Genomic DNA, 19,174 nt, shown 5'->3' with positions numbered 1-19,174 from the left:
AATTCACTGAATCTCTCTGACATGTATTCCTGGTTCAAAGTGTTCAGACCGAAGTGTTTCAGTTTCTCGCATATGATTACTCTGTAATTCATCATAAGCTCATTATCCAACCCCCGTGTAAGTCCGATCTGCTGATTCCACAGAAATTAAAGTCAAAGCTGGACTCAAGAGCTGAACTGTCCCTTTAAGAATTGTACCAAGGTTGTTTACATGGGGTGTGTTACATGGGTTGCAGACCGTTGAGTGCAGGATACGGCAGAAGCAGAGCTCTGCTTTGATAACTCTAGGTTAGCGAGTGGAGCTCAGCTTCGGGCGAGCCTTAACAGCTGAACTTCATGCATTAAAAAAAAGATATGGAGTGGGGGATGGGAGGCCACAGAAGCGTTCATCCCTGCAATCAAACGGGTGGGAAGGGCTTTGCCACAGCTTCTTGGAGCTCTGGGGGATTAAGGAGGCTTCTTAAAGTCTATCAATGACAGGAAAGGTCTGTAATACCATGGCACCAAGGGTTGATGCTGTTGGCCATGAGCTGTGGGTGTGTCTGGGGGATAGGGGGTGCTGAAGCCCAAGCAGCATCATGCACTGCACTGCAACACTCAGGGGTGATCGTCTCCTTATCCTCCGGAAGCAACGGGTGCTGCTGTCAGCTTCATGAACAAAATGAGTCAGAGTTGTCAACACACACGGAGGAACAGTCCTTATAATCTCTTTATAATCTCCAGCTTCCCGGCAGCGCTGAACACAACGGAAAGCAACTCTTTCTCTTCCTCATCACATGGTCATTGGAAAGAGGGCAAAAAAGCTTTAGATTATTATGCTGATATAACAAATTGTGTTCCTGTCAAGTAGAATACATAAAGTCTGTTTCTCCTGACAAGACTGCCACAATTTTCAACTCCAAATTATACATTATGCAAAAGGGCAACTCCATTATAAATAAGTTGTCTTTAAACAGCCAGTCACCACTGTCTAAGCGTAACCTGTCAAACATCACCGATGGGGTCCAAACAGAGATTATTGTGTTTGTGTTTTCACACATCTGACTGCAACCACCTGAAGGTGAACAACAAGAGAACAGTGGAGCAGTGTCCTCCTGAGCACCTGGCGCAGAACTGGTTACTGCGGTATGGAACTACATCACTCTGTAGCCCATTGGCAGTTGAAGGCAGGACTCAGACACCAGTGGGGTACATGCCTCCAGACATAGAGGGATGGACATTTGTGGGTCATTCAGACAAGGCCTTCAATTTTTCCTTGTTACTCTAGTTATGAAATTACATTAAACCTAATTTCATTTAATTCTGTTCAACAAAGTAGAAGACTGAGAGTGAAAGCACAAAAATGCAGAGCAAAGGAACAGGAGCTACTACAATGGGAGTAACAGTTTTTGGTGGTTATCAGCTTGATTCCTGACTTGATCACAGGGGTAACTAGGTAAACCAACACTGTCATTTCAGAATAGACCTGGTCTGTCCTCTGAGTCTTACCATCTTTTAACATTTAATAATTTACATTTATTCATTTAGCTGACACTTTTCTACAAAGTAACTTACAACTATCTACCCATTTATACAGCTGAGTAATTTTTTACTGGAGAATTTTGGGGAAAGTACCTTGCTCAAGGGTACTAGAGCACGGGGTAAAAATCAAACCTGTGACCTTCAGGTCAAAAGATAGCTGCTCTAACCACTATGCTACCCACTGCTTGAGCAACAAAAAATTTTCTGATGTTCTGTGGCCATTGCAGTTTTTATATTAGTTCTGGGATCTCTGCAGCACTTTGACAAAAGGCAGAAAAAGTGCTCTAGTGATCCTAATCCATGTACCAAAGGTTTCATCAGAAAAAGCAAAACAAATGTTACTTCAAAACTTGGAATATCAAGGTCCAGTAACAAGACAAAACCAGCAACTAATCTTAATAGCTTACATTGTAAGTTTATGTTTTTTCAGCAAAAAGCCAAAGAAAAACTAAGAAGTTATTGAATTATCAGTTTCGTAATACAAATAAATAAAGAAGACTGAAATGTCCATGGCACTTCAGAAAATTTTGGGTTAAGTCATAAATGGCTACTTAATACATTTTATGAAATGTGTGCAACATATAGTATCTCACACATACTGGCTGAAGCTGCTTGTCCCGAGCAGGTTGCAGAAAACCAGAGCCTAATCTGGCAATATGGGGTACAATGCTGGAGGGGACACTCCCAGGATGGCATGTCAGTCTGTTGCAAGGCACCCCAAGCAGGACTCAAACCCCAGACCCACCAGAGAAGAGGCCCCCGCCAAACCTGCTGCGCCACCGCACCCCCGTATATGTATCATAATACACTAAAATATATTAATAATACATTGTGAGTGTTGTCACCTCAGGTTTTTCGTGTTTTTTTTTAACAGATCTTGTCTGCTCATGAGCCACATAATTTAAATAAAGTAAACTGGCATAATGTTTTTAGTGATCAAATGAAACATTGAGCATTACGGGCATTTACAGGAAAATACATCCAAAAGTACCCAACAGTTCATTCATTATTACTAAGTATTACCATGTTCACCCACTCAAATGTTTTTTAGGCAGTTATTCAGGGAGGAAACGTGCTGAACCTCCCAAACAGCTGTCAAACTGGAGTTTTTTGTGTGCTTGATACCACTGCTCATTGTAAATGATGGAGTGTGTGGTGTAAACACACTCTGAACTCCTCCATCAGTCCTCCTTTGTTCTGTATGACAATGAAGTGCCACTGAAATTCCACTAGGCTAATTGATGCACCAATGAAACCCAACAGGTCACTTGCGCTTGGCGGCTGATGCAACGCGAACCGGGACATGAGCGAATGAGACAGAAGTGAGAACGATGGAATCAAATTGGACAGGATAGGCTGATACATCGAAGCGGAGCTGAGCTGAAGTCAGTCCTTCCCTGTGGCCTCCTTTCTCCACAGTCAGGGATGATCAACTTTAAGAAGCAGAGCACAAAATCAAGGAATAGGGAAGGCATGGTGCTGAAAAAAAACAGAATGATTTCTTACTCCATACCCACATCTTGGCTACATAGAGAAATTAACTGAATGAAGTAAATTCTGTGCCAAGTAGTCGTTTACATTTCACAAAAAGTTTCCTGCAGAATGAAATATTCCTTCACTGAAGGCGGATATGTTTTAGGGTTAATGTATCACAGCTGATGTGGTCTGTCTGCAGGCTCTTCCCTGTGGTGTGTATGGTGTTACCAGTAAGAAGTTCACTGGATCAACCAAATTGATGACTGTGAATGCTGTGTCTGTGCTCCTATACATCATACGTACAGCTGACTGTGTATACTGGTGTTGGAAGGAATGCCTGTAGCCTTGTGCTTCAGTACCTTGACTGTATGTGTAACAGAGCAGAGTGTACACACAGCGTACAGACACCAAAACAGCAAAAGAACCAAAAACTGTGATAAAGAACACTGAATATTCCTGCATTAAAACTGTGAAGTCATAAAACCCCATGTGAAATGAGTGTACTACGGTATGTGAATGCACACTTTCTACATACAGTTACAGACATGTATCACTGAGCGAAAACAGTTAGTTACTCGCTAAAACCAGTGACAAACACAAGAAACAGTGACAATGTACACAAGAAACAGTGCTAAATGAACACAGCACGAACTGAAAGGAAGTCAGACAGAACTCTGTGGATAGCAGCACATTGAAATAAATTCAGAGAAGATGAAGTTAACTGAAGGTTATGAAGTGAGACAGTTACACTTTATATTTTAGAGTAATATGAATTGAACATCATTGGTGTGTATTAATGTGTGATTTTGCAGAGATGTGATTTATGTACAATACAATCAGTTAATCGTTGTGCAGCACTTATTGCAAATTAAAGAAAACGAACTGGTCCAAGAAGATGGAAATTGGAAGAACTGGTAGAACAAGAAGCAGACTCAGCAAGACTATGTTGTATATTTAATTCTTTTATGTATTATTTTTTATGTAAAAATAAATATACAACTTAGTTTTACTTAGTCTGCTTCTTACATTTACATTTATTTTGCAGACACTACTATTCTCCACGAGGGGGTGCGGTGGCGCAGTGGGTTGGACCAGGTCCTGCTTTCCAGTGGGTCTGGGGTTCAAGTCTCGCTTGGGGTGCCTTGCGACGGACTGGCGCCCCGTCCTGGGTGTGTCCCCTCCCCCTCCGGCCTTACTCCCTGTGTTGCCGGGTAGGCTCTGGTTCCCTGCGACCCCGTATGGGACAAGCGGTTCTGAAAATGTGTGTGTGTGTTTACTATTCTCCAAAGCAACTTTCAGTGAACTGTATGTAGTGTTATCAGCCCACACACCTTATTCACCAAGGTGACTTACACTGCTAGTACTTGTTCTTGTTCTCCCAGTGCCATGATTAAAAAAAGCAAACAACATGTGTCAACAAACATGATAGATCAGCTGATATACAGTACATTAGTACTTTTCACAGTACATTGCTTCAGAAGTTTTCCTTCCTTTTTTGTGACTTTCAGACTTTGTTCGCCTATTATAAATATGTCATCAGCATTATCATTAGTACTGTAATGCTTAACCCACTTTTACATTAATTTATTAATCAGAAACTTTCTCCAAAGCAATTTTCAGTGAACTCTGTATAGTGTTATCAGCCCAGACACCTTATTTACCAAGGTGACTTACACTGCCAGATACACTACTTACAATGGGACACTCATCCATACATCAGTGGAACACACACACCCTCGCTGTCACTCTCACACTATGGGTGAGTCATCAATCCACCTGAACAGCATGTCTTTGGACTGTGTGAGGAAACCCACGCAAACACAGGGAGAACATACAAACTCTACACAGACTGAGCGGGGATGGAACCCATGTCCTCTCACACCACCCAGATGCTGTGAGACAGAAACACTACTTGCTGTACCACCCCTTTTCATAGCAGAACCATTTTACCAGAGCTATTAAGGGCAAGAACTTTCTCAAGGGTACCACAGCAGGACCTGAGATTTGAACCTTGGTTGTTTGACTGTGAGGATGATACTACTTTGCATATGACACCATGTAGGACATGTCAATCTCACTCTGCAGTGTGTGTGTGTGTGTGTGTGTGTGTGTGTGTGTGTGTGTGTGTGTGTGTACTATATGCTGACAGTATATAAAAGTACTGGGAAGATGTAATGCCACCCAGCGCCTGTAGTGCTGCTGAGACATACCTGTGGCCCTGAGAGACTCGTCTCTGGAGAATTCAATCCCGGCTCCAATCAGATCCATGATTTTGTCTATCTGAGAAGAAGAGGAATGCAGAGAATTAGTGACACAGGACTCATTTGCTCCAAGATAGACAAAACGTCCGCTAATATTCATACTCTGAAGTGATACACAAAAAAGAAAACACACACACACACACACATTTTCAGAACCGCTTGTCCCATACGGGGTCACGGGGAACCGGAGCCTACCCGGTAACACAGGGCGTAAGGCCGGAGGGGGAGGGGACACACCCAGGACGGGACGCCAGTCCGTCGCAAGGCACCCCAAGCGGGACTCGAACCCCAGACCCACCGGACAGCAGGACCAAGGTCTAACCCACTGCGCCACCGCACCCCCACAAAAAAAAAAAAGAAAAGTCCGTCATAACTCTACTAGCCTATGGTCGGTCACAAACTTGCCAGTGGCTAATATGGTAAATTACATTTATTTTCCATCATTTATTTATACATTTTATTTAGCGGACACTTTTCTCCAAAGCTATGCAAATCTCAGAGAAAAGCACAGTGAGTGCATTACATCAACAGAAGGCATTTTATACTAAATTGGACTGAACTGGAATTACTCTGTCCTGTTCTTCTGTGTTCAATGTTGTAGAATTGTTAAACAAGAAGTAAATTGTTGAGGTGAAAAAGCCATCAAAGAACAATGGAAGTTATTTAGGGGAACACACCACCTGAAACCACTTGTCCCATATAGGGTCATGGGGAACCGGAGCCTAACCCAGCAACACAGGGCGAAAGGCTGGAGGGGGAGGAGACACACCCAGGACAGGACACTAGTCCATTGCAGGGCACTCTAAGTGGGACTCAAACCGCAGATCCACCCAAGAGTAGGACCCAGCCCAACCCACTGTGCCACCACACCACTGCACCACTGTGCCCCCCTTTAGGGGAACAGTAAAGTACATGTATTGGTGTGATTTAAACCTGAATATGGACAAGAGACAGGACTGTGGTCCGTTATTTTCAACACTTCATTTAAATCTGGTTCAACTTTGTTTTGTGACCAAATTAGCAGCAACTCAACTGGCTCCCATAGCAGGTGGCATGATATAGCAGAAATGTGTTTTAATATTAACGTAAGAAAAACTCACTGGTGTTCATTGATAGAGACGAAAGTGCACAAGCTGGAACACAAGATAATGTTCTTGTCTAGGAAAACACAACATATCCCCCCCCCCCCCCCCCCCCCCCAAGCTCATTTGTACGTGAGGATAGGCTTTAATTGGTTTATACTGATTCCTCATGTACATCGATTAATATCTCAGCAACAACATGTGTCACAGTGTGGGGTTGGACAGCTGGACAACGATTTACATTTATTTGACACGTTTCTCCAAAGCAACTTAATATTATTTACCTTTTTATAAAGGTGGGCAATTTTACTGGAGCAATTTAGGGTAAAAACAAAATTTAGGTTTAGCCAGAAGTGGAATTCAAACCTGTGGTTCTAAAAGCAGAAGATCTAACTACTGCACTACCAACTGCTTCTTATTTATTTATTTTACAGTCCCGTGAATCCACATGGACACAAGAATAGTGATTAAAGTCAAGAAGTCCAAAGGGAATCTAGACCCAGCTGTCCATCACTAGTCAGTGTCTCCTTTCACTGAATTACAGACAAAGCCTTGAGGGCAGAATGTGAAGTTACAGTTTCCCTCAAAGTCAGAAAGTCCATCTCTGGGTCAGAGTGTCTAAATCCAACAACTGTGTTCACGGAGGGGCACATCTCAAAGTGGGTGTCAGTTACTGGAACCTTCCTCCTCCTTGCTGTACCATCTGACCAATAACCCAGATCAGTTGGGAACCCAAAATTGACTCACTGCTAATTTTGGTCCTGAACACAAACAGATGCTGGGGCCCGGGAGCCCTTAACTGAACAGTTTCTAATCAGATTTTTCAACCACTGAGTTTGCTCTACATTTTCATCTGATGCATCTTAAATCAAGTGGACATACAGCTGTCCATCAGTTACCACACACACACACACACACACACACACAGGTACATTATTCTCAGGGATTTTAAGATGTTATTTAGGGTTCTGCAGAGATGCAAAGAAGGCTTCCACCCAGGTGCTTGGTATACATGCCGCTTGCTGTGTTGGCTGGGGAAGCATGGGGTGGAATACTAATGAGCAGAATCAGCAATGAATGTGTTCAGCTGATCGAACGCCGTTGGCTCTGTGGCCAGAGTGAGCCTCTGCATCATTTCTAAGACCGGGAGCAATCCATTTCATTCTGTGGTTTTACTGCATGACTGTATAGAGCTGAATTTTGATGCTTTGCAGTGAGCAGCTTCAGTATCAAAACATCTTTAGTAACTTTAAAAATCTGTGTCACTGTGATGACCAGATTGCTTGTGTGGTCCTTCACTCCTCACACTCCTTATGTTCTCGTACAACAGCTTCACCTGCTACATTGGCTTCATTGTTCTTCCCAAATTCTCATTTTGTGGCTTTACACGTTTACATGTCATGTTTGAGGAGGATCACATTTTCTCTGAGAGCTCTTTGCCCGGTTTTCGCTGAGAATCAGAACTTCTCTCAACATCAGAGCTTCCTTAGGACTAAATCCTACATGTTTTCTCCACATTCTTTCTCCAAAAGAAGGGAATAAATTTGCTGATCATGTGGTGAGAAATATGGTGATCACATCCAGGTCTGGACCCTTCATTATGACTAAGGGAAGACTCCTCTTGCAACATAGGACCTCACATGTTCCATTCAGAACTGGAGGGTCACTGCTGTTAAATTATGTGCTGCAATAAATGGATCTTTTCAACATCTCACGACAACCAGCTCAGTGACAGTGAGTTATTGTGAACAAAGGTTCCTGCACAGGACCCGACAGTCATCTTCCTCTCTCACAATATGTGTCTCCCTTGATTCAATTCTGGAAGCCCATAACTTCCGATAAACTGTTAATGAGACGTGAAAATTAAATCCCTAAAATTCGATTGGAATCTGGTTTTTTTAATGTTTGTCTTCAGCGCAGTGGTTCAAACAGCTGCTTTTGGATCTAAAGGGCACAGGTTCGATCCCCACCCCTGACTGTAACAAACAATTGCAACCTTAACATTATAAGTTGCTTTAGAGAAAAGCATCAGCTAAATGAATAAATGTGAAATGATATTTGTTGGAGTAACAAAACTTCTGCAGGATCTCAAGAATTTGTCTGATTCAGAGCTGAAGGAATTTTAAATCATAACCTAACTATCTTTTTATGTTTTTAAACATTGAACCCATTCTGTACACATCCCTTGGCTTCCTGCCTCACTGGCTTCTGGCATGAACTGAACCCTAAAACAAGAGGACAAGGACAGCCAGCAGCCAGCTGGAGAGCTCCAACACTGTATCCCTGTGATCATCTCTGCCCAAAACTCTCCACATCAGCAGGGGATGAACAGAGAACCTGTTCCACTTAACTTCCCGCTGTGGAGCCATTCTCCACAGCCCCTGGAATGGGCTGCTTCTCAAGTATGAGATCTAATGGCACTTCTTCACTCGCAGTCCTGCACAAGTGACTTAAAAACTAAATTTGTCAGCTTGGAGCAGGAAGATATGAATGAGGTGGCCGGCATGTGCGGTTAGGATGAACACACCTCTTTGGTTAGCTCTTCATTCACAATTTACACTATGTTTTACTCATTCTCCAAACAAAGTTTCAGAACAATGGGACAAAAGGATGAAAACTGGAGTTTGAAGGAAAGGACAGCATGTAACATGGTGATTTCTGAAGTAACACATGAAGTATGACAGACTTCCCTCTGCAGCTGAAAGTAGTCAGTTTCGCTGTGTCCTGCAAGACACATTGACATTGCTGTATTCTATTCTCCTTTAGCTATGTCCTTTCTCACACACAGGCACGAACACTTGCACGGCCAACCCCGGCGACCCCCACAAAGCAGTCCATTTATCGTCATGTCCAGCCTCAGCTGCAGGCGAGGGAGGCAGCTGCATTTGCATTCGCAAGTCACGAACCGTCTTTGTTCTCCACAGCCACATACTGCAAAGTACCCCATGAGTATGTGTACGTGCATGTGGACGTAGCTCTGTGTGTGTGAGAGAGAAAAAGAGAGAGGGAAGGGGGTTGTAGCACAAGCCAAGGATGCAGCAAGTCTAGATATCTAAAGACAGCGGCCTCTGGCCCCTTCGGACCTCCTGTGCACCAGCTATCTGCAGAGAAACCTGGGCGTCCAGCTGTGACCAATAAAGGGGGGCAAAGCGGCCTTGGAGAGAAGCAAAGAAACAGCCTCCCTCCAGATCTGCTGATGGTATGATTTCAGGCAGCCATTACAAGAGGCAGTGGGGAGTTTCTCTAGACAAACCCCCCCAGGGCACCAGGCAGTTCATTTCCCTTTCACGACACCTTTTTATGACATCTCCATCCCTTCCTCTCCCTGTTGCAAGAAAACAATGGATTTTAAACCACCAGATTTGTTTGCTGAACTTTACAAATTTGCGGAAGGCAAAAACACAGTAAGCTGAGTAATAACGCTCTGCCCAAATCCATCCGGGGGGGTGAGGTTTTCAAACTGGCATTGATTTAAGATGTAAGGACTAAGGGAAACTTGGGAAATCTAGGACAACAATTCCTTAGTATAATTCATTGCAAACCCTGAACTGGACATATATGGATTGTCTCAAAAGAGCAACAAACAAAGAAAACACAGCTTCCCTAGACTCCTTTAAAATGGTACAACCTTTTATTTAACCAATCAGCCACCTGTTGGTCTACACCTATCGTTTGGCATTCGTGTTATTATATTGCCACTGTGTTTGCGAAATGAGCAGTCTGGGCCCTGTCAACATACCAGTTGTGCATTTTCCTGGGTCTGCGCACCAGCCAGGCAGCCCAGGCAGGGGGGACATAGTGGTGCATAACTGTCTTTCCCCTCTTACTTTGTATGCGTGTTCAAGTGCCTGCAAAGGCGCTCTGAAGCTGAACACAGAGAGCTGGTCATCACGCCAACCTTTCATAATTCATAGTGGTGCAGAGCTGTGAGCGCCATGCGATATGCCACCAATGACAAGACTACAGTCTCATAATCAAGATTAATAGACTGAGGGAGTAATACGCCAATACTACGATTGAGAGACAGAACAAAACTGAATGAATGGAAGAGAATGGCATCAGTGTGCAGCAAAGATATTAATTCCAAAGTGCTACTGAGCCTGCACATTAGAGCAACGTGGTCTTTTTCCAAGGGAAACATCAACATTACTTTCCTATCCAATCACAAATGCTGAGTTACATGCTGTTAATTCTGAAGGTGGGAAAAAAACCATAGTGCCAAACAGGCCTCGATTATTGTAACTCATCCAAAAAGGGTTAAAGTTTAGCTGAAATAACATCATGGCAGAAGATGCAGAAGGAGAAAAGGAAACCATCTCTATGTGTACGTCACACTTCACATTTGCACCCCATTCCTGCCACAGGAAACCTCTAAAGCATTTAATCACATTTCTCCACTGCTGCGCTTTGTTCGCAATACTAGTATTCCACCTTTGAAAAATGCTTCTGTGTTTGATAAATGCACTACACACTCGATGAACACTTTCTGCACTTGATGAATGGATGGGCTCTACTCTTGATAAATCTGCTCCTCTCTGGATGAAAACCTTCTGCTCTCCATGAACACTGCGTTCTGTAAAACGGGGTCTTGTTCTTTATAAATGCATTCCGCTCTCCGTCCCCATCCACCTGACAAGGGGAAAAGAAAAAAGGCCAGTGCTTGAGAGTTGTTGAACATTAAGAGGTGAAGCATGAACAAATTTCCACCATCATCGTCATTAAATGAGTGCAGCAGATCACTGTCAAGGTCCTGCTGTTCACTCACCCAGAAGTTTCCACGATAATCTGCTCCATCAGCAGCCACCTTGCCTAGAGCTGCAGCTATTTTAATTCCATCGTAAAAGAATGGACACATGAGCTGAATTATTTATGAGCAAGATCGTTCTGACTTGTAATATCTTTAAGAGTTATCTGGTTACTGTGTCAATACCACACTAGAAAAGGAAAGAAATGTACGATTTTTCCCCACCGCTGGATAGCTCCTGTCATAAAAGACCATTCACTGAATTTAGAATTAGTGATAAAAGCCTTAAAATGTTATCAACTTTCTTGAAATTAATTACAGCACCGTGTTGAAATTCCTGGAAACTCAGTTTAACCTTAGTAAATGTAAGTCTTAAGAGAGAAAAAAAAAACAAATATACAGAATTACTCTTCAAGTTCAAGTCAACTTTAAATTGCTCTTTCTTTTTGGGATCTTAATAGATACACAGTTCATTATTTCATCTAATAGGAGTAGGAAATCCTCCTTTAGCCTTCCTGGAATGACAGTCATTTCAAATGACCAGAGTGTTACACATGTGACGTAACTGTATTCCACATGTAATATGCTGCTTTGTATTTCCAAGTAGCCAAAAAAAAAAATTAAATATAACAGCAAATGTAATTTGTTGGCCCTAATGTGAAAGGGAACAAGAAAAAACTGCTGCAGTTTTCGACACCTCCGAGGCATGAAGTGACTGATATCCTTCATATATTTGTATTAAACATTAAATACAAAGTGTTCTGTACTCCCTGTCCAGCAAAAAAGTAAAAGACCAAAATTTGCCTAAAAATAAAAGTTTAGCTGCATCACAGTTCTGTGAAATTCTATAAATTATCATAGTGAAAGAAGTAAGCGAGTGGCACTTGAAAAGAGGACAATACAGTACAAATAGTATAATACTGTACAGTATAATACAGGACAAAGAGTACAATGCAGAATGACTTTAAATAGGGTAAAGATGTAAACATGCCTCCTCAGTCACTTGAACAGGTTTGACTGAAGCTTTAAGAACCAAAGATTCATTTTCACTCATCCCTCAACCCTGATTTTCAGACTGATATGATTTTTTTTTAACATGATCCACTGGCCCAGCTCAAGTAGTTAATTGCCCACATAGTATATATACATATATGAATGGGTGGTACAGTATTTCAGGTCTTCATGTTTGGTATAAAAATGAAAAATGCTAAACTGACATCAAAGGCAATTTAGACAACCTGAAAAATGAACAATGAAGGTTGTGGACAGAAACACCTACATGCTCATGACCCTAGAGGTGTAGAGCTTGGTTCCCGGTTCAGATGTGCTCTTTCAACACATTGCAGTCTGCTGATGCAGGACAACAGGCCACAGTTGGACATGTGGACAGCAGAGGACATAGTGCAGGGGGTGTGAGCTTGGGGGCAGGGGCTTAGTATTAGAATGCAGACAGGGACAGAGGATGCTTTAGAAATCCCTCAAAATCTGGCTGCAAAACAGAGACGTGGTCTGCTGGAAAACAGGATGCCCTTGAGAACAGGACACCCCACCCAGCACTGCGGCAGTAAACATTGCCCCCCCAGTTAAACGAGCTCTGGGGGAGGGGGTGTGGAGGGGACAGAGAGCTCTATCACTGCTTCGCGTAGCTAGTATAACCCCCCAGCAACAGTTCCTCACAAATACATTAAAAGATCAAAAAAACCTTGTTCATGTACAGTATCAGGGTCCCAATGGTGTACAATAGTGTAAAATACTGGCCTTGGTACAATACTGTATGTTCTCTCTGTTCTTTGCCTTTTTGTGGGAACTGACTCACAAAACAACTGGTCAGATTGGAGAAAAGAAGAAAAAAAAGAAGAAAAAAATAATAGGGAAAATAATAGTAACTTAAGATCGTAAGTCACTTTGGAGAAAAGTGTGAGATAAATGTAAATGAAGGGTACATTGAAAGTAGATCTAGAGATGTAAGGTAGAACACACACACACTTTCCAGAACATAGCACTGGTTCTCTCAGTGATACCGTTACAGTTTTGGGAAGTTTTTTTCCCCTTTAAAGTCTTTAATTGTGTTAAATATTTACTGAAAGGCTGAAGAACAATACATTCATTTCTGTTTCTGCATGAGTTTCAAAATGTGAATTGACTAGTATGCGACGGCTAAATAGGGGAAAGGTGTCAGAGTGGTGCCAGACTCCCTTTGGCTCATACAGTTTCATCTCCAAAAATGTGAGATTTTCAGTGCTCTGTCCCAATTCTATTTCTCAAGCCCTGTTATTTTGATTGTGCAATTTTTCATAATGTAAAGTTTAACAGGGGCACATCTGACTTGTTACAGTCGAAATTGTCAGCAGTGACCGTTAGACACTACACCTGGAGCAAGGAGGCAAATATGGATCCCAGTTTCAGAGTCTGGATTTCTGCCTACAGCTCTGAATCCCTTCTCCCAGATGCCTCATCCAGAGTAAAAGAAAGTTACAGTTAAATTGATTGTACTCTCTGTCAACGCTCAAAACTGCAAAAGCCCTCAAAATGATGAACTCTGCCAGAAACAGGCATGACAGTACTGCCCCACCCACTTGTGTTCCAGAACATGAGGTGATGACCCTCAGGATGAAAGATGACGAATGAAGAGTTGATTCAACAGTTTCCTCTGCACACAACCACAAAGATACACACTCATACCCCCATCTGCCATTGATTATGGAATACAGGGCAAGAAAGCCACTCTTCCCAGGAAGTTCTGAGTGAGGAACGGCGGCTACAAGGTCACCACGTTGCTCCATGTCAAGTTCCTCAGGACTGACAGCAGTCGCTTCTGCAGAAGAAGATAAGAAAGCAACACACCCAAATAATCATAGAGAGAGGAAGGTGGGCGGTGGGAATTTCCTTCCCAAAACTGTAACGGTATCACTGAGAGAACCAATGCTATGTTCTGGAAAGTGTGTGTGTGTTCTACCTTACATCTCTAGATCTACTTTCAATGTACCCTTCATTTACATTTATCTCACACTTTTCTGCAAAGTGACTTACGATCTTAAGTTACTATTATTTTCCCATTTAAACAGCTGGTTAATTTTTCCTGGAGTGATTTAGGACATTGGTTCTCAACGGGGGGGGCGCGCCCGAGAGATCGGAGGGGGGGCGCAAATTGTTTCCAAGAAAAAAGCACAGAGACAGTTCATCATTTGGGTACTCAGTGTATTTTACTGCTTTTCAATTCTAAAGTGCATAAAAATGAAAAACCTATAAAAATCTATGTAAAAATCTCTTCATTATTTAAAAAATATAATTTAAAAAATATTTAAAAATAATTCTAATTAAAAATATTTTAAAAACGCATTCCTTCTCCCTCTGCATTTTCTTTCTGAGTTGGAGAGGCGGAGCTTAAGCTTGCCTTTTGTGTATACCTGGCAGTGTAGACACGAGTCAGAACGTCAGGGATACCAGTCGAACTAATCCATGGTGATAAGTTGGATAAGTTCATCACACGTGCTCAAAGGAGTTGTGGCGACGGTCTGTCGTCAGCACCTCCAGCTAAAAAGTCTATAGCTCTTGCTCTCTGCCTTCGTTTTGGTTGACTGTGATGACTGAATATCCTCAGTTGTCTGACGCTGCCGTTAAATTGCTGCTTCCATTCGCCTCAACTTATTTGTGCGAGGCCAGGTTTTCAAAATTGACTGCGTTGAAAACAAAATACCGAAATCGCCTGCAGGTGGAGGATGACATCAGGCTTGCGCTGTCCAACATTGAACCATGCATTGTGCTTCTTTGTAAAAAGAAGCAAGCGCAGGTTTCCCACTAATTTATAATGGCATGGCTAGCGAAAGGCACCCTACGTCCCAGTTTGCATATCACATTACATTACACGTAATGTTACAAATTAGTTCTATATTGTTCAAAAACATTTTTGATAAATTAAGGGCGTGTTCCACTATTGTCCTTTTTATAGTTTTAAAAGAAAAAAAAAAAACAGAAAAGTTAAAAAAGTTAAAAAAAAGTACAAAAAGCAAAAAATCTAAAAAAAATTATCTATCTATCTATCTATCTATCTAGTCATGGGGGGAGGGCGTGCCACATAATAGGAGAGGTTTTGGGGGGGGGGGGATTTAGTTCCAAAAGGTTGAGAACCACTGATTTAGTATAACTACCTTGTTCAAGGGTACTATAGCTGGAGGTGGGATTTAAATCTGTGACCGGTTCCAAATGGAAGCAGCACAAACCCCTGCGCTACCAGTTACCAGCTTCTGGAGAACTTGGGGAGACTCACCAACCCATAATTGAATGAATAAAAAAAGTCTGAGCTGATTGCTTCAGATTTTGGACTTTTGCAAAGCACAGTTAATCAAGCTTCAGTAAGGACTCTTAAAACAAAAAAATCTTCTGAAAAAAAAATCCATGGGAACATAGCAGCTAGAAGAGGTTCTGCATTTGGACCCCATGTTAATAACTGGATTCATCAACAACAGGTGATCCACAGGGACTGGAGATAGACGAGACAACTGTTGGGTCCATGACCACATCAGGTTCCACAGTCAAAGACCAGATACCAGCATGTGTCAATATTGGCAACTTCGGATTTCATACAGAGCTGCACTGTGCACCAGAGGAGAAGATCAGCCTGGACTAAGTGACTGCAGAAGATCGGTAACTGTTCTCCCATTCTGAGCACTATTTTTATTTTGATCAACATAAATCCTCTTCCTTGAAAAACTCTGCTCCATCCATTGTCAACAACTGCTTGTCCCGAGCAGGGTTGTGGCAAGCTGGAGCCTCACCCAGCAACACAGGGCACCAGACCAAAGGGGGGGGCACACACAGGATGGGACGCCAGTCCATCACAGGCACCCCAAACAGGGCTCGAATCCCAGACCCACCACAGAGCAGGCACCTGCTGAACCAACCACGCCACTACACCACCACGCCATCATGCCACCACATCCCCTACAGAAAGTCTTCTCCTACGTTTAAATTTATATGTTTAGCTTATGCTTTTCCAGAAAGTGACGCACAACACAGAGCAAACAAAAGTGCCTTACACACAACAGGAAAGTCACAAATGCACACACAGCTGTCGTAGCACAGGCAGTCTGTCCAGTGGCACTGCTTTTGCAACGCATATTATACGAGTAGCTGCATACAGAACTCACAGGGAACACAGAGGCGATCCTGACACATGATGCAGTGTCTGTTTGTGCAGCAGCTTGCACATTACAAGGGAAGCGGATGTGTTTTGAGACCATTCTTGAATTCTGAAGGGGACTTAGCAGTTCTGAGGGGGAAGGGGAGGTCATTCAACCACATCAGATACAAAACCGAGAACCTATGGAATTCTCACACACACACACACACACACACACACACACACACACACACACACACTGTCTGAACCGCTTGTCCCATACGGGGTCGCGGGGAACCGGAGCCTAACCCGGCAACACAGGGCGTAAGGCTGGAGGGGGAGGGGACACACCCAGGACGGGACGCCAGTCCGTCACAAGGCACCCCAAGAGGGACTCAAGCTCCAGACCCACCGGAGAGCAGGACCCGGTCTAACCTACTGCACCACCTGGCCCCCCCACGGAATTCTGTCCTTTGGAATGTCATATTTCCTCTTACATAGTTTTCACTTCCACTCTGTTTTCCGCTCCTGGTTCTTTTTCACCGTTTCCCTGTTTTCTTTCTGCTCTGCCTCTCTTGTCTAATGTACCTCATTGTGACTCTCTATGTCTGTCTTTCTGTCTCTCTCTGTCTGTCTGCCTGTCTGTCTCTCTGCAGCACTGAACACATGTGGAAGTATGACTGCATATGATCACCCCACACTGTGCCCCCATTCCTCTCTGTGTCCCATTGCCTTATCCCGGGTTCCAAGGAGCAACGCTCTTACCTCGTCCCATTCAGAGGCATACGAAGGGGTCCTCTCCAGTTGCTTCTCTTCAGTGCTGCAGCTATACACTGACTTATCGTGTCCACCAAAACCCACCTCTTCCCCAATTGCTGGTGAGGCCAGCAAGTCGGAGTCTGACCTGGAGAGGTTTCTGGAGAGCCTCAGGTCTCCTGTTATCCTCACTTTGTCTGCAGTCACGGCTCCAGGTGAATCCCAGCGCTGGGACTTTGAGTGCAGCACGCTGGGGCACACAGCCCTGGGGTCGTGGTCTGAGAAGGGGGCCGACATGGCCGTGACTGGACAACGCTGACCACTCGGTCCTACGTGTTGTAAGCAGAGTCCGTCCCACCGTGGCTGTGGGTCTTCACAGTCTGTCCGAAAGTAGCTGTGGGTTCCTGGTCCCTTTGGTCCTGGTCGAGCAGAACATTGTGTGGAAAAGACAGGAAAAGAGGCGGAGGAGTGAAGCGGGGAGGGGGGGGTGGGAAGCCGGACAGAGAGTGACGAGGAATGTCTCCCCGGCAGCGCTAATAAGAAACCGCCCACATATCAGCAAACGTCTTTTTTCTCGTTTTTTTTTTTTTTTTAAAGAAGAATGAGAGCGGCCTGTCAGTGCTGAACACACTTGCGAAATCCCATCCTCGGGTTGCACCCGAATCCCTTCTCCATGGGGTGTGCTCTCTCCTCCCTCTCTTTCTTGCACTTGGCCCCCCATCCCCCGAACCTCTGTCCCGGACGAGCTGTAGCTGTGAATCATACCAACGTGAAGAGCAATTTTGCTGAAACAGAGCTGTGGGATGGAACGTCTACAGCAAATACACACGTAGCGTCATGTTCAGAACTATGGACGGAATTTGGAATCTCTCCTTGCACTCGACCCTCTGTTCTCTGTGCGGAAAAAAATGACTGGATGCTGGACACCCCCGCCTCCCTGTAACACTACACACCTTTACCTGTGCCAGCGGGAGTCACTGTGTTCTTTGTAAGATCTCCACCAGAGAGACACCACCAGGCTTGTGGGATCATCTGCCAAGCTTCTGAGCTTCTGTCATCTCTTCTCACCTGCTCACCTTCACACTTGCACTAAGGGACACCATCCATCTCCAGGCCTTTCTCCTGCCCTCCCCAAGTCGTGTCCACTCCAGATACTACAAAATGACAGAGTTCAAACTCTTACTCTGGTCTGTGTTAGTGTGATGTGGTAAACAGGGTCCGGATGGTGTAAATGTGTTCACTGGGGAACGTTCACTCCAGTACGTGGAATGCAAGGGTATGGTTTGCGTATGTCTTTTCAAAACTGTCCCCCAGAGGATGACATGGAATCTCTCACTGGGTCACATCATCACCAAAGTAGATGTCAGTGTTTCCTTTCGTGAAAACATATGGATTGTTGGTCTTCGATTTCAATAAAGACTGCTAAGGCAAGAGGGAAAGGACGAGGAGGGAGGGTTTTAATTTACTCTGTGCTACATTTCCACCAAGGGGGGCATGGGGGTGCAGTGGGTTGGACCAGGTCCTGCTTTCCAGTGGGTCTGGGGTTCGAGCCCCACTTGGGGTGCCTTGCAACAGACTGGCGTCCTGTCCTGGGGTGTGTCTCCTCCAGCCTTGCGCCCTGAGCTGCCGGCTTAGATTCTGGTACCCCATATGGGACAAGCGATTTAGAAAGTGTGTACATTTACACCACTTACCTTTTAAAAAAAAAAAAAACTTTGTAAGACTTTTCAAATTATGGACAGCTGGCAAAATAGGGGTTAGTGCTGCTGTCTTTGGATCCAAAGGTAACAGGTTTGAATATAGGATTCTTGAGCAAGTTAATTTCTCTGAATTACTCAGCTGTATGAATGGGTAAATAATTGTAAGTTGCTTTGGAGAGAAGTCTCAACTGAATGAATAAATGTAAATCTCATATTAACAACTGAGGTCAGATTGTGTAACAGAGGACAACAAAAACAATGGAAGTCAACACAGGAATCCATTTTTAAACCATAAAAACACTTTATAGGTAGAATATTAAGGTATCAGCTGGAATCGTGCTGATGATTTTACATTTAAACAGAACTGAATTACAACGTGACATGACAGTTTCTCCACACTTTGCAAACCACTTTCCCCCTCTGTAACACTGACTGCTGGTCTGAACTGACCCCCACTTCACACAGTGACACCAGAACACTGTTCGGCATTCTTCTCTGCTGACCAACAGCCCACAC

The 19,174-nt window shown here is 43.7% G+C and overlaps 1 protein-coding gene across 3 annotated transcripts in view; it reads right to left on the bottom strand.

Annotated features, from left to right (window-relative positions):
- The window catches only part of anks1ab (ankyrin repeat and sterile alpha motif domain containing 1Ab), a 46,272-nt gene extending 28,626 nt beyond the window's left edge, over positions 1–17,646 (bottom strand). For 2 of the 3 annotated variants that reach the window (XM_018725664.2, XM_018725663.2), the window contains exons 1-2: positions 16,968–17,646; positions 5,207–5,276 (exon numbers count right to left, since the gene is read on the bottom strand). In XM_018725664.2, the coding sequence (XP_018581180.2) occupies positions 5,207–5,276; positions 16,968–17,255 (358 nt within the window). In that variant the 5' untranslated portion in view covers positions 17,256–17,646. The remainder of the gene's footprint in view (positions 1–5,206; positions 5,277–16,967) is intronic. The other variant, XM_018725665.2, reaches the window with a different exon arrangement.
- Between the last annotated feature and the right edge of the window lie 1,528 nt (positions 17,647–19,174).

The sequence above is a fragment of the Scleropages formosus genome, chromosome 22 (assembly GCF_900964775.1).
Source record: "Scleropages formosus chromosome 22, fSclFor1.1, whole genome shotgun sequence".
In the NCBI taxonomy this organism is placed as follows: domain Eukaryota; kingdom Metazoa; phylum Chordata; class Actinopteri; order Osteoglossiformes; family Osteoglossidae; genus Scleropages; species Scleropages formosus.
This window is presented reverse-complemented; position numbering and strand designations above follow the sequence as displayed.